Source organism: Gigantopelta aegis, chromosome 15 (assembly GCF_016097555.1).
Source record: "Gigantopelta aegis isolate Gae_Host chromosome 15, Gae_host_genome, whole genome shotgun sequence".
NCBI classification, from domain to species: domain Eukaryota; kingdom Metazoa; phylum Mollusca; class Gastropoda; order Neomphalida; family Peltospiridae; genus Gigantopelta; species Gigantopelta aegis.
The window spans coordinates 39,327,982-39,345,184 of record NC_054713.1 but is presented as its reverse complement, the minus strand read 5'-3'; the positions used below and the strand labels follow the sequence as shown (position 1 = coordinate 39,345,184).

Here is a 17,203-nt window from a genome sequence, read left to right as displayed (position 1 = left end):
CAGTTTAGTCAGCACTGGTGGTATCAAGTTTTCTATTATATACTCTTAAAAAAAAGTAGGGGAACTCTAATAAGAATTTACAATTAACAAAATTGTAAGGTATATTAGCTGTGGGGAATGGTTATATGATAATAGTGAATTAATTGGGCAAACATTACAACCGGTAGTTCAGTATTACAGTAGGTTTTATCACCACCAAAGATCTTGAAGGATAATTTGGGTCGGAAGTGAAATTTGAAAGTTGACATTTTTTTATCAGTAAATAGCAAATTCAAATAATAAAAATAACTAAAACAAAACAATAACAACTGTATAATCAACAGAATGAAAAAGATTGACAGAAATAATGTTTCACAGTGATTAATCGACCTTCCTGGAAATTGTCAAATAGAGAATGATACCCCACGCACGTGTACGGGGCAACTGCGTGATGCACGTGCAAAATATGGATTGTGTTTTGGTGTGCTGATAAACAGACCTGAACGTTCTTTACTAGGATGTCTGTGGTGAAAATGTAAGTTCAGTCTAATAGTTGATATTAACATTAATATTTCAGGTTTCCCTACTTTTTTTGAAGAGTATATTATACACAAGGTATCCATGTAATCCAATAGCTGTACTTAAAATGTGCTGAGGTGCCATTAAAAAACTTTCCATTCCTTTTTAAGCATACATTTTTTTTGTTCTTACAAATTCAAGCATTTTACTGCCCTAAAAGCAGTTTGTGTGTTTATCTCCACTTGACAGTTTTGCATGTAACGAGTTTTGTAAAAAAACCACTCCAAATAATGATACATGAACTTAAACCCTTAAATAAATAAATAAATAATAAAAGTTGGGAATGATTCTTAAATAAACAATCTTAAAAGCACTCAATCTGGGTTTTTTAGACATGATGTCTTTCAAAGCACAAACATAATGGTATTTTATGTTAAAGAGTTTTCTGCCATTGTAAGAATTAAAGATGTTTGACTAACACAGCCTCTTAAATGACTAAAATTACATATTGCTGGTAAATCCATTTTCTAGCTTCAAATATCAGTGTCTGTATATATTCAATGTGTTTCTGGTTACCCCAATTGGATTTTACTTCTGAATAATTTTGTACATAAAAATTATATTTTTTATTTCATTTCAACTTATTTTCGTGCTTATATCCAATTAGAATTCAAGCATGCTGTCCTGGCACACACCTCACTATCTAGTTGTTAATGGCTAGTAAGAGAGAAGAGGATGTAGTGGTCTTTCGGACCCAGTGAGCCATTAAAATTTGCTCTAGGTGAGAGCCGGTACCAGGCTGTGAACCCTGTACCTACCAGCCTTATGTCCGATGTCTTAACCACGACACCACCGAGGCTGGTATAAAAAACAATTTATATACACCTGGACCCCATTCCATGAAGCGATTTTAGTACTAAGATCATCTTAAGTACCTAATTCCCTTATGCACTTAAGGTGGTTTTAGTGCTAAGATGGCTTCGTGGCACAGGCCCTGGAAATTAATTCACTAACAACTAACCCACTGTCCTGGACAGACAGCCTAGATAGCTGAGATGTGTACCCATGACAGCGTGCTTGAACCGTAATTGTTTATAAACACGAAAAAAAGTTGAAATGAAAATAATTAAGTACCACCTAGTTTCGACCATGTGACTTATACTTCAGAAGTAAATGTGAACATTTCGAGGATACAAAACACGGAAATTAATGTTCTGTGAATACAGAGAATATTGAAAACAATATAGTAAAAGTGTTATTTCATCAATATTGAGTGTATTCTAGGGAAAAATAGATAGCAACCATAAATATGCATAAAAATGTATGGTAATTAACTATGTAGCTGGAATCACACCAATGTGCTTCTTATATGTAATTTATTCATGCCATCTCGGTAAATACCCTGTAGATACAGAATCTGTAAAAACTCTTAATATCTGGTTTAAATCTCATTGGCATGGACAACTACCTTGGCTGCAATATAATTTATATCCAGGGTACGTTCCACGATGCGATCTTGGTGTTAAGATCACCTTAAGTACATACAGTAGTTATGCTCTTAAGGTGACCTTAGCCCTAAGATCACCTCATGCAGGGCTTTTAGATTATGGTAGCCCCACTCCCTAGTGATATTCAGTGTTGGGCTAGTAAATAACAACTAACTTCCAGCTCGATGGCTATTGAAAAAAAATTGTTTCCCAGTTCTGCAATTGTCTATTTTGTAAAAAATAATATTCTGCACACACCTCTCCCCCAATCTAATGGTGTTTAAGCTTTATCCCTGCCTTTAGGTGACATATCCGATTATTCCTATTGGTAAAATTGTATTTATTTAAATTTGGGCTAGTGAATTTTTAATTGTGGCTAGTACATTTTTTAAATCACTGTAGCCATGGGGGCTAGTAGACTTTTATAAAAATTTAGAATCCCCGATTCACGGAACGAGGCTTAGGTGTATAGATTAGGAAATAAAATGAAATACAAACATTAAGGGATCAGAGACACACTAAATATACATATACAGACACTTACATTCTAAAATTAAAAAATGTATCTAATATGTAACTCTGTTTCAAAAGGCTCTGTGGGCTGGATACATCTTGACAGTGGCGACAAACTCGGGACAAGTGTTATTGTTGAAATATTGCGAGACAGAGAGAACTAAAGCACAGAAATGCGTCACATCTTTTGCAGCGACTGCTTTAGGTGCTGAGCCGTCTCCTGACATCTCTTCTGTAGCGGAACGTCATTTATGGAAGTCACGGAGATGTCAACCTGAAACGAGAATTAACAGCATAATTACAGCAGACTTGTGTCGGCATTCAGAAATGTTTATCAATCATCGGTTATAGGATGTCAAATATTTTGTAATCTTCACATATAGTCTTAGAGGAAACCCGCTACATTTTTCCATTACTAGAAAGACATATTTTATATGCACCATCCACAGACAGGATAGCACATACCACGGCCTTTGATATCATCATATACCAGTTGTGGTGCACTGGTTGGAACGAGAAATAGCCCAACTGGCCTCCAATGGGGATTGATCCCAGACTGACCATGCATCAAGCGAAGGCTTTTACCAGTGGACTATGTCCCACCCTAACTAAGACAAGTTTTGACATGGTAAAGGATCTATGTTGAACATTTCAACCAATGCTTTCTGAATGTAATGCAAATTATTATCCCACATGTCCTCATTGTGTTAAAACAAATGAATATTTGGGCTGTCTAGTAAAAGTGTATGTTTAGCGACACCACTACAGCACATTGTTTAATAAGCAACTTTTGGAGGTGAAACATTTGGTCATTCCGACATAGTCTACAGAGTAAGACATTCTATATGCCTTTTCCCACTGAAAGTACAGCACATACCACAGCTTGTGATATACAAGTCATCAGGCAATAGTTGGAACTGGGGGGGGGGGGGGGGGGGGGGGGGGAGGGAGAGGGGAATTGGTCTGCTAGAGAAAATTCTATTCTACAACACAAGCACCTCAGGCGAGCGCTTTACCCACTGATCTAAATCCACACACAAACATCATTTAGTTAAACAAGACAAACCATGGGGGGGGGGGGGGGGGGGGGGGAACTGCACATAAAAATATGAACAGTTGTGTTATTTCCCAAACCACATTTCCGTTTGTGTTTACTGATAGTGTATTGTAAGTGTAATACCTGGAAGTGCGTGGACCAACATTTAGACACGGCTTTGACAAACTTGTTCCTCTCCATCTCGGTGTTGAAGTACAACACCCATTGCTCACTGCTGACTGCAGCATCCATCGACTCAAACTCCTGCCAAAAAAACAACAACAATTTATCAGATTATCTCATGGATCTGCTGCAACTGTTTCTTTGCATGGTTAGTTTAAAAAAAAAGTAAATCAGAATCAGCATGTGTGACAAAACGGCAAGGTCTAAAGTAAATTTCTGGACTGACAAATTTTAACACTTACAAACTTAAGTTCTGATTTCTGGTTTAACAAATTTGTAAGAATTTACATTACAAGACAGTAAGTTATAATTTCTGGATTGACACATTTCTCAGAATCAACACTTGCATCAACAAGAATGTAAAGATTGACATATTTCTGAGAATCCACACTTATGACAAGACAGTAAGTAATTTCTGAGAATCCACTGATGACGTACTAGACTGAGCATTTTCTGAGAATCCACACTAACGACCAGACAGTAAGTAATTTCTGAGAACCCACACTTGGGCAAGACAGTAAGTTATAATTTTTGGATTGACATATTTCTGAGACTCCACACTTACGACCAGACAGTATGTTGTGACGTCTGGGTCGACTGTGATTCCTGTCACCTCCTCCATGTTGGCGCTGCCGAGCGTTCGGAAGAAACTTGTCTGCACGTCCTCGTGACACATGAGAATCTTCTGATGAGTGAGCACGGCACAGCAAGGCTGGTAGTTCCACGACGACCCAATACCCTGCAAGTCGGAAAGGAAAGGAATGTGTGTAACAACACCCCAGCACACTGTTTAATTTTTAAAAATATTGTTTTGTTTACCTACAAGAGCACATTGACTAACTGATGTCAAAAACAAGGAAGGTTTAATTACATTACATAAATTTATTAGTCTTGTTTTTTATTTAATAACACCACTAAAGTACAGTGCAGGGTTCGAATGTAAGAATTCGTCCTCCACGGTAATTTAAAAACAAAATTGCCGAGGGTGTAACAGCCCATCGACAGCAATTTAAAGCCTGCCCACAGCAATTTAAAACATAAAAAACTTTTGCAGCAAATAAATAAAGACTAAAAGGTTTTGCTGCATGTGGACATATTTTAAATGTACTAATGTTATGTAATGGCAGATAATGTACACCAGGTACATGTACATTGTATAAATATTTTGCCATCCTTGAGGAGTGCCACTGCAGATGCTCCCGACTTACGGCAATTTTATATCTCAACAACGGCAATTGCTGTCGGTGCCATCATTAATTCGGAGCCCTGCAGTGATTAATTAATCATCAGATATTGGATGTCAAAAAGAAAATTTTGAACAAACAGCGGAAAACCTAGAAACACTGTACAGAAAGAAATGTTTTATTTAACGATGCACTCAACACATTTTATTCACAGTTATATGACGTCAAACAGATGGTTAAGGACCACACATATAATGAGAGAGGAGACTTGCTGTCGCCACTTCATGGGCTACTCTTTTTCGATTAGCAGCAAGGGAACTTTTATATGCACTATCCTGCAGACGGAGTAGTACATACCACGGCGTTTGATATACCATGGGCCCACTGACGGTGATCGATCGCAGACCGACCGTACATCGAGCGAGCACTGTACCACTGGGCTACGTCCTGCCCCCCACTATACAGATGATTAAAAATTCTAGATAAATCGAGAAAACATTCATTTTTGTGTGATGATTGCACTAAAATTTGCATGTTTTTATATTCATCATTTGCTATAATGTTATAATCTACAACACGTAAACTTAATACAGCACAACAAAAGATGTCTGGACCATAACAGCAAAGGAAAAAGAAGGGAGATGCGATTGAGTGGCCGGAACAGGTAGCAGAGGACTCCCTGGAAGACTTTAAGACATCCCATTGGCTGTTGCCATGTTCAGACAAGTTTATAGTAACAAGCATTCTGAGAGTAATGCTGAAGCAATACATTATCCCCTATCGAACCATAACTCCGTCCAAAATGGGTAAATTGCCATTAAAGTCAAAAATTATCTGTAACAGTACATGATAAAGCTATTTATCCTATAACTTACCCATGATATCCGTGTCATAAACCCATGTGATAATTTACTTTATTAACCCGGTTAATAATGGTATGCAAATCTGCAAGGTCTCTAGGTAATTTGTGGATGGGTCATTTGCTTACAAGCCAACAAAACCCGGTTACCTGAACGTAACGTTTTCAAAGATTTGTTTAAAATGCGTGACGTCAAACTAATGTGTGCTAATCGTGATGACGTCATATTATCGATGGTGGCGACTTTAGTATTGTGATTTACTAAAAAAAAGTAATTAGAATGTTAATTTAGGATAAACAGAATTCGCTACTCGTATTTTTTAATATGTAAAATATCAACCTCGTCTAGTTAATTGGTATTTGTCTCGGTAGAGCCTCGGCAAGTACCGATTAACATAGACTCGGTTGATATTTTCCATATTAAAAAATACTCGTGACGAATCCTCTATATACAAAATGTCACGTCAGTATCTTCAGGCATTGCAAAAAAAATCTTGAAAAACACATTTTCTTATCGCCTAAGTTCACGGGCCATAACTCTGCCAAAAATGGGTAAATCGCCATTAAAGTACAGTACATAATAAAGCTACACACAAAATGTGAGCTCAATATCTCGAGGCACTGTGAAAAATATATCCTGAAAACTACTGGCCTAGGTGGTGTAGTAGTTATGCCATCAGACTTCTGGCTGGTAGGTACTGGGTTCGTATCCCACCTGAGGCAATGGGGGATTTTTCATGCTAGTACCGGCTCCAACCCAAAGTGTGTGCACCGCTAGGCTCAGTGGGTAGGTATAAGGCCACATACATACATAGTTTTCCCCAGTTCACGGGTGCGATTATGGGTGTGTCTCTTGAGTGTATGACCCCACATGGGGGGCGATTACCTGGCATACACTGCAGGTTCTGTGTACCCCAGGCTTGGGTGATACTGAGAGCTCAACTGACAGCAAACGTGGAGCATGGCGCTGTCAAGTAGTCCCATACCGAAATGGAAATACTGCGGCTTCACCATTCATCTCATAATCATTCATGTTTGTAATGTTCAAAATACAAAAAAATCTTTTGTCTCCGTGTTAAATGTTTGTGGCATTTAAAACCCCCCAACATCCTGAAAACTATATGTGGGATGGATGGACAGACAGAAGGACGGAGATGAAACCTATAGTTCCCTTCGGTTGGACCGGTAGGGGACTAATAAGGTAGCATGCCATTAGTTTTAGGTGAGGCTAAGTTGAAAAGAAAATAATATTACCTGCATGCCTTCGGATACCGCCTGACATAAACTCTGTAGCCAATCACAGAGCTCGATGTGGTTTGTTGCACTCAGGTGCCACGACTTCCCGCTGGATAAGATGACTTCAACACAGTATTCCCTGTCAACATCCTTGGACTGTCGACACCCTACGCACTGGTCACCACCCAGTCGAACAAAATGAGTGGGTTTGTTGTCGGTCTTGTGGTTAAAGATGCACAGCATGTAGTCTCTGAAAAAAATTAAACAATAAATATAATATAATCCATTGCTGAAATAAGAAAACCGCGTATCTGCATTTTTAATGTTTTTCAGGAGATGTACCAAATTATTTTATTACAAGCTGATTCAGTATAACAAATGGCTTTTAAGAACAATACCATGAAGAATAAGTTACAATTCTCAAGATCCATTTGTTTTACTGAACCAGCTTGTAACAAAACAGGTGTTTTTAATCACATCCTGAAAAATATTTAAAATGCAGAAGGTTTTCTTAGTTCAGTGACAATATGTTTCGCACACCTGTGAAAATGTTGACAACTGAATGACCCCTTGTCTAATTTTGTTTAAAGGGACATTCCTGAGTTTGCTGCAATGTTTAAGATGTTATGGACTCACAGACTTTTTGATGACTGTAATTAAATATCAAATATATTTTTCTGCATAAAATATTAGTGGCTGTATATTAAACGTGTTTCTGATCGTCCTAATATTTGTAGTAGGTTAAATTTCATTTTATTATCTAAAAACGATTTTTTCGTATGTACGAAATTATTTTAAGACAAACTCTAGTTTGGGCTTCTTACAAATATTAAGACGACCAAAAACACATTGAATATACAGACACTGATATTCTAAACAAGAAAATATATTTAATATGTATGTTTAATCGTAGAAATATTTTATTAGTCGAAAACATCTTACAATGCAGCAAACTCGGGAATGTCCATTTAAGGTACTCCACATTCTAAAGGAAGATATATTTGTTCTTTAAGAAAATTGATGATGACATGCTTTAATCATCTCATCAGTAGTACATTAAAATAATGCAAAACTTTTCAAGTGTGTAACAAGCCCTAACATATATTATGATCACGAATCTGTCAATAGCATATCCAATACATTACCTCTAAACAAGACTCCAATACATTACCTCTAAACAAGACTGATGTCAAAAGAAAAGTTAAATGTTTGTTTTATTTAATGACACCACTAGAGCACACTGATTTATTATTCATCGCTATCACACATTTGGTAATTCTGACATATAGTCTTAGAGAGGAAGCCTACTACATTTTATGTTTTATATGCACAATTCCACAGACAGGATACCACATACCATGGCCTTCGATACACCAGTCATGGTGCTCTGCATTGGAATGAGAAATAGCCCAATGGACCCACAAATGGGAACTGACCCCAGACCAACCGCGCATATGATGAGCACTTTACCACTGGGCAATGTCCCCCCACCCCCAGTGCCGAAGGACTCATTGTCTATAGATAAGACCTGATCTTAACCCGGGGTGGACATGCTTGAAACCGTAGTGGTATGGGAGCATGTTAAAAACATTACGTCATGATCTTAACCTGGGGTGGACATGCTCGAAACCGTAGTGGTATGGGAGCATGTTAAAAACATTACGTCATGATCTTAAGCCGGGGTGGACATGCTCGAAACCGTAGTGGTATGGGAGCATGTTAAAAACATTACGTCATGATCTTAAGCCGGGGTGGACATGCTCGAAACCGTAGTGGTATGGGAGCATGTTAAAAACATTACGTCATGATCTTAACCCGGGGTGGACATGCTCGAAACCGTAGTGGTATGGGAGCATGTTAAAAACATTACGTCATGATCTTAAGCCGGGGTGGACATGCTCGAAACCGTAGTGGTATGGGAGCATGTTAAAAACATTACGTCATGATCTTAACCCGGGGTGGACATGCTCGAAACCGTAGTGGTATGGGAGCATGTTAAAAACATTACGTCATGATCTTAACCCGGGGTGGACATGCTCGAAACCGTAGTGGTATGGGAGCATGTTAAAAACATTACGTCATGATCTTAAGCCGGGGTGGACATGCTCGAAACCGTAGTGGTATGGGAGCATGTTAAAAACATTACGTCATGATCTTAACCCGGGGTGGACATGCTCGAAACCGTAGTGGTATGGGAGCATGTTAAAAACATTACGTCATGATCTTAAGCCGGGGTGGACATGCTCGAAACCGTAGTGGTATGGGAGCATGTTAAAAACATTACGTCATGATCTTAAGCCGGGGTGGACATGCTCGAAACCGTAGTGGTATGGGAGCATGTTAAAAACATTACGTCATGATCTTAAACCCGGGGTGGACATGCTCGAAACCGTAGTGGTATGGGAGCATGTTAAAAACATTACGTCATGATCTTAAGCCGGGGTGGACATGTTCGAAACCGTAGTGGTATGGGAGCATGTTAAAAACATTACTTCATGATCTTAACCCGGGGTGGACATGCTCGAAACCTTAGTGGTATGGGAGCATGTTAAAAACATTACGTCATGATCTTAACCCGGGGTGGACATGTTCGAAACCGTAGTGGTATGGGAGCATGTTAAAAACATTACGTCATGATCTTAACCCGGGGTGGACATGTTCGAAACCGTAGTGGTATGGGAGCATGTTAAAAACATTACGTCATGATCTTAACCCGGAGTGGACATGTTCGAAACCGTAGTGGTATGGGAGCATGTTAAAAACATTACGTCATGATCTTAACCCGGGGTGGACATGCTCGAAACCGTAGTGGTATGGGAGCATGTTAAAAACATTACGTCATGATCTTAACCCGGGGTGGACATGCTCGAAACCTTAGTGGTATGGGAGCATGTTAAAAACATTACGTCATGATCTTAACCCGGGGTGGACATGCTCGAAACCTTAGTGGTATGGGAGCATGTTAAACACATTACGCCATGATCTTAACCCGGGTGGACATGCTCGAAACCTTAGTGGTATGGGAGCATGTTAAAAACATTACGTCATGATCTTAACCCGGGGTGGACATGCTCGAAACCGTAGTGGTATGGGAGCATGTTAAAAACATTATGTCATGATCTTAACCACTATATACATGTATGGCTCCAACTCCGTTTGTTATAGCATATGCCAGTACAGGTGCCCAAAATCTTCCATAAACCCAAGGGACATCTGAATGAGCATACAGATGTGGTCAGAATAATATTTTAAAGGAATTGTAATTACTGGTATTTTATAGAAATATTGCATAAATTATTTTGAAGTACTTTTAAATGTTTTGGCACCTACTGACCATGACAAAGGAGAAACCAGTAAATTGATATTTTTTTTAATTTAAAGCCGCACACCCTAGTTCCATCCAGCGAAAATAAATTATAATTTGGTTAATCTACAAACCTGTAACACACTTAGATCACGTTTTTATCAAATGGAGTGAAAAAGCAGGTTTTATATCGATAAATACCATGGGAATCCCCATGTCCCAATTGCTTGAAATAATTTTGAAAGTTAGTATTCTGATGTCACCGGTAGATGTCGCTCGAAGCACAACAATGCCTACGTCACGACAAATTTCAGAGTGCGCACAGACTTGGGGTGCGTTCTTTTCACCTCTCCTGGACATGTTCCAACTGTTCTGTCCTGGTTGTATCCCCTCTCCAGATATCGTAAGACTTAGCAAAATTATTGGTTTTAAGGGTTTGTAACATTTTGTATTGAGACACTTACTTGTCTGAACTTTATTGTTACTGATAATGTTCACGAACTGTGAAGAAAAATCTCACAAATGAACAACAACAAATCGGATGTTGATTGCGCGAACCGTGCACGAGAAAACAAACCGAACCAAAATGATAACGTAGAGGCACTCATAATGTTACAAAATCAGTTTTTTTCCGTTTCAGTATTAAACAAATTCTGTTTTTGTTTCACACAGACTTCGGACATTTTCGGTTTTCTTTACGATATTATCGAGAAAATAATTACAAACGATCACACTATAAACCACTTCCCTTATATAATTTATTTTGGACAAAGCCTGGCATACTACTGCATTCCTTTGTGAGATCGGAAATATGGCAATGCCGCAAATGTTAAAAATTAATAAGCAAACATAACATAATATATCTTTCACTTGAGTAAATATCGGACAATTTTAGCTCACAATGTTCGGTTTTTCCCGTTAAATCGCCGGGAATAAACGAAGAAAACACGACTGGTAAAACGTCTAGATACTCTACATTAAACATTTGGCGTAACATACAAACGTACTAGTGTCGTAGCGTAGCACAGACAGATGTCGGTGTCTATAGTTTCTAGTTCGAAAAATAAATTTTAATTAATCAAATGCGCTATTTAAAGTTAAATAATGTTTTGGAAAAAAATCGGGAATTCCGTTTCAGATAGGTATTTCCGCTATTCCGTCCGCGATTCCGCGATCACGGAAAATCAGTGCCTCTAATAATGGTCACGTGGTATACCAACATCTGTGACGTTACACAGGAAGATTCCCTCTAAAAATAGATTGGACCTCGCTTGCTTAACGGTTTTTTCTCGATGGCACGTCTTGTGAAAAAATGCAAAAAATGCATTTCGTGGTTTTGCAAACATCAGGATTACCAAAAAGCACTTCAGGTGAATGGAAATGTGTATTCTAAATAATAAAATGTAAGTAAAGTGCAATTTTATTTGTGAAAAATGGGGTTTAATAGCGAAAAACAACACCATAATGGTTAACAAATAACTGTAACTAGGGTGTGTCCCTTTAATTATTTTAACCAGAAATCAATTTTTTTTAACTTTTTGTTAGATTACAGTACCCTTTTGGGGTTGGGGTGTGTGTGTGTGTGTGTGGTTCGTCTGAACCCTCCAAACCCCCAGCCTATGCCCCTGAGGGTAGGACTAAGGACACTTAAGCTATAATGCTACATGTTTTTTTCTTTCTAAAAACATACTTGAGAATGACATAAACGGGTTTCCAGAAATGTCCTCCGAATGTATCTGAAATCATCATCGACAGCATTCCCTCTTTGTATGCTGCTGGGCTGTTCCCATTCGCTGCATGTGGATCTTCCCAGAAAACCAGGGAATAGTTTTCTATCTGGACATCACAAGGCTAAAAAAAAAAGGCAAAAAAGATAAAAGATTTAAAGTAGCTTAATCATGACCAATTTTTTTTGGTTTCTGTGTATTTCAGTCATGTTTTCCCTTTTCAACAAAACTTAACCTGACCTCTACATACATGAAGATGCATCTCCCCACCCACCTTAGGTCTATAATGGACTGGTCTAAACATCGAAGCCACTACTCACTGGCTAAAATCTTCCTGGACATCCTATTTCTGGATATTATTGACTAGAATCTTTCTGGATATCCTATTTCTGAATATCATTACCGTATTTGACCGGAAATAAGCCCAGGGGGCCAAGACAACTCATTGTAAGCTTAGCATGGGGTGGGCTTATTCCCAGACAAGGGGCCAGTTTTGTTGAAAAAAACACACAAAAAACTAATAATTAAAATAAATAATAATTAAATGAACTAGGAAGAAAATGAAAAACGTCCAGTAGCACATCTATTAATTAGTGTTCCATTTGTTATTAATAAATAATAATTGTTTATTAATTAAAAAATTTTTTTTACTAGTATCTAATTATCAGAAACACACCTTCTATGTTACAATTACTTACCAGTGCTGTTTATTTACATTCAAAATTTAATGCTGAGAAGACTTAAAACAACAAACTCAATAGCGTATACACACGTTTCTGACAGGCAGCCAGCTTACACTACAAAGAATTGTCAATCTAGGCCATTGTTCTTAGCCAATCAGAATACGGTATTTGCCTAATTAGCATTAACTGCGGACCCAGTGTGGTGGTAAAAATAGACATTGGTTTTAGTTCAGACTTGGGTTTAGGTACTTCAAAGAAATACTGCAGACATGAAATTGAAAACAATGTTACACACTGTTACTGTTACACTACTAAATCTCACTGGTGGTAAAATATTGTGTTACATTTGTGTTTAGTTATCTGCAGGAGGTATGACCTTTTAAATGAACTTTGAGCACACTTGCAGTTTTGTTATTTATAAGGTGACGAAGTTGGGGGTGGGCTTATTTACGAATGAGGGCCTAATTTCTTAAATGCTAACAAAACAGTGGGGGGCTTATTCAAAGACATGGGCTAATTTCCGGTCAAATACGGTAACTAGAACTTTTCTGGACATCCTATTTCTAGTCATGTGATCTCTCTTCTTTCTCTTTCACTGGATGTTTTTTCTTTTGCTTTTCAATAACTCTGAATTCAGCATACTTTCTATTACTATAAATCAAAAGTTAAAAGTTTGTCTAGTGGATGTTGAAAATATTTTCGTAAGTTTGACTCCTAGTCTTCAGACTCACATCCCATGATTTATTGCACATCAAGATCTGCATAACATAAAACTGTAAAACGGGTATTATTCGCGAAAATTACTTACGCAAATAATAAAATCCATTAGAACAAAAAAAACCAAAAAAAACAACCCCCACACAGTTTAGCAATTTTGGCATGCTGTTCTGCATCATACAGTTTATATTCACTGTGTTTTTGTTTACGATTTGTAGAAGTGTTTAATTTATCAACGGCATCATTGGCGGGACTGTGTCGATTGAACTTCTTCGATCGTTAAACATGTTGAAGGGTCAGGTAAACCAACAGTTTCAGGTTTGTCCACGCTTTTTTTAAGCACTGCAAAATTGAACCTGCCATACCGCTGTTTTTGTGAAGAATGATAAATGTAGTTGATTTTTGGAACAGACATTCTTACTGGTATTGTTAAGCTGTGAATAAACATTTAGAAATTAGTATAATGAGCCATTTTTAATTGGCCAATCAAAATAAGGGACACAAATGGTTTTGTAAACTTCCGGAAAAAAGTCATTGACAAGTGACAAAAACAAAAGGTGAGAGGTTTTTAACAACCGGTGTTTAAACATTAAAATAAGATTACTAGTACAAGTGTTTGTCTTTATTTCACACTTTCTGGAGTTGATTGAACCACATCCTGGATTAATTTCATTAATTGTACACACAGTGTGGTCGCCGCTGGACATGTGGCTGCAGCACTTAGCGGAGTCGCTCAGAAAGGAATAATATTACGTATACCTCTGTTGACCACTCTAGTGTCGATTTAATGTTATGTACCATAGTATAGTTTTGTACATGTTAGTAATTTAAAAAAACCCAGAAAAAAAGAAGAAAAAAAAAAACCCATGACACCGCGAAAATTAAAAACCGCGAACTGACTGCATTTACTGCCGCGAATAATACCCGTTTTACAGTATATAATGTGATGTAAACATAATCACAGTGACACCTCTCAAAACTGGACACCAAGGAAGTAAAAATTAAAAGTTAAACGTTTGTTTTGTTTAACGATACCACCATTGACAAATGTATTGATTAATTAATCGTTGGCTATTGGATGCCAAACATTTGGAAATTTGTTACCCGTAGTCTTACAACCCACAAGGATCAAGTAAAAAGTATGGTTTTATGGGCTATCCCGTTTTCTGGGCCATGTTTTACAAAGCAATCTTAGCGCTAAGATCACCTTAACTGCATACAATCGTTATGCACTTAAGGTGATCTTAGCCCTAAGATCGCTTCATAAAACGCGGCCCTGTTCTGTACTGATATATAAAAAAGGACGGTTAAAAACATCCAATTTTGAGGAAATTCCGGTTTACCAATGGGCTGGTTTTGAGGGTCTTACTGTTCTTCTGAAAGCATTTAACCCTCACCTCTATTTTACTTTCAACAGCAGCATACTTTCGCAAGCAGATTTTCTGAGTCGTGGCGTCTGTGAGGACAGTTAGGTTCGGAACCGGAAACAGACAAGCCTCCATTGCCATCGATAACGTGCTTACAATAGCTCTATTCAAAACAAAAAGGTAAAGAACATTCATTTAGCTTAACACCGATTAGTAACTACACAAGATAACAGGTATTTTTTTTTTCCTGTTTATTTTATTTCCTTCTATTCTTTCTTCTTCCCTTTTGAGGTAACATGTTTATTACTGTCATAACATATGTATTCTTATACCATGTATGTCCTAACCGACACAGCTGTATTTGTTTTCTGGACCAGCCTCGGTGGTGCCGTGGTTAACACATCCGGCATAAGGCTGGTAGATACTGGATTTGCAGCCCGGTACCGGCTCCCACCCAGAGCGAGTTTTATCGACTCAATGGCTAGGTGTAAGACCACTACACCCTCTTTTCTCTGACTAACAACTAATAACTAACCCTCTGTCCTGGACAGACAGCCCAGATAGCTGAGATGTGTGCCCAGGACAGTGTACTTGAACCTTCATTGTATAGAAGCAAGAAAATAAGTATAATGAATGAATTAATGTTTACTGGGGATAAGAAACTTTCCTAAAAAAACACACACAAAAAACAACCTTATTTTATGTAATTGGCCAATTAAAAAGAACAACCAAAAAACACCTTACTTTGTCAGCATTTCATCACCAGTTGTCAACCAGAACTGCTTCCGGCGATTTGTGCACACAATGTTGATGATCTGAAGTCCAAAACTCAACTGAAATACCAGACAAAAGAAATCACTAGAATCAACCCTGTGTAAACAAGACGAAGAAATTTGTCTTAAGAACAGTGTATTTTTGTACAGAAGCAGGTGTATCAACATAAGTTGACAACCACCAAATTTTATTAGGAAGGAGATGTTTTATTTAACGACACACTCAACACATTTTATTTATGGTCTACTCTTTTCAATTAGCAGCAAGGGATCTTTTATATGCACCATCCCACAGACAGGATACCACGGCCTTTGGTATACCAGACATGGTGCACTGGCTGGAACGAGAAATAGCCCAATGGGCCCACTGACGGGGATCGATCCCACACCGACTGCACATCTGGCGGGCGCTTTACCACTGGGTTACGTCCCACCCCAATTTTTTTTATTAGCTATTGAAACATAAAAACACAATTGTGAAAACAAAACATATAAAAAAAGTATGTCTCTGGTCAGAACAAAGGTCGAGAATTGAGGCGGTGATGCAGGTTTTCTTTCTTTTTTTCATTCTTTTTTTTAAATGCATGGATTGCACAGAAAAAGTTGGGTATATTTTGTTTTTTTATGTCCTCATCTGCCTTGGTCCATCCTCAATGACCATGATATCCCCTCATGGGCCTTGATAACCTAAATGCTTTCCATTTTCCATACAGCCAAGGTGAACTATCCACACATACATTTGCAGATTATTATTTTTGTTCATACCCCAATGAAAAAAATAAAAATAAAAGACAATCCTTATAATTACATTTAATTCATACTTACTAATAATAACACTAAAAGTTGATATTTTATTTTGAATTATTTCTTGGTTCATAAACAATAACTCAATAATATAAAGATCATCATCATCATCATAATTACCGCCACAAAGTCGACCTCCTTAAAGGCGATAATGGCATCCGTTCTGAACTGTCGATCACTCTCTCTCTGGTGCAGTAGGTACAGACACTTGTTGGTCACCACGACAAACACAGTCCGAACCTGGCCATCAGCATGTCCTTCTCGCGTGCTGTACATCTGGTAAATAATGAATGAATTGTGTAATTAATGAATGAATTGTTTAATGGGCGGATAGATGGACGGATGGTATGTGTTGATGGAGGGCCTGGATGCCAAGTTTATTTCCATTCTGACTAGGAAAAAAGTACAATTTACATTCAGTGTGACCACTCCAGGGTGTATACTACCAAATCAAATCCTATAGATGACAATAGTAACATATGTAGCTAAAACTCCTACCTGCAACGTATCAATCGACATAAACACTACGGATATAAATACTACCACCCCTCACACTTAAAGTGATTCAGAAAAAATTGGCGGTCAAGCTGCTCATTTCTGAGATAACGGGTATTGTCTATGACTACCCTAGCTCAGCACAAAATTGGAGTACTTTTTTCACAGGTACCCTATGCATGTTTCAAGCACACGGCTAATTGACACAGTGGTACTAGATGAAATAAAATAGCTTTTTTTTTTGCCCAGATGAAACTATTATTTTTTACAACCAACACACTCACGTTTATCACCAATCACAGGACTTGTGGTGTTCACTTCTCTATCAAAAGTTGGG

At 37.9% G+C, this 17,203-nt stretch overlaps 1 protein-coding gene across 1 annotated transcript in view; it reads right to left on the bottom strand.

Annotated features, from left to right (window-relative positions):
• Nucleotides 1-329: 329 nt before the first annotated feature.
• LOC121390676 (pleckstrin homology domain-containing family M member 2-like) overlaps nt 330-17,203 on the bottom strand; it is a 40,458-nt gene continuing 23,584 nt past the window's right edge. Inside the window, exons 9-16 of the mRNA XM_041522550.1 lie at nt 16,492-16,647; nt 15,539-15,627; nt 14,825-14,957; nt 11,991-12,151; nt 7,015-7,246; nt 4,283-4,456; nt 3,679-3,798; nt 330-2,772 (exon numbers count right to left, since the gene is read on the bottom strand). Of these exons, the coding sequence (XP_041378484.1) occupies nt 2,677-2,772; nt 3,679-3,798; nt 4,283-4,456; nt 7,015-7,246; nt 11,991-12,151; nt 14,825-14,957; nt 15,539-15,627; nt 16,492-16,647 (1,161 nt within the window). The 3' untranslated portion in view covers nt 330-2,676. The remainder of the gene's footprint in view (nt 2,773-3,678; nt 3,799-4,282; nt 4,457-7,014; nt 7,247-11,990; nt 12,152-14,824; nt 14,958-15,538; nt 15,628-16,491; nt 16,648-17,203) is intronic.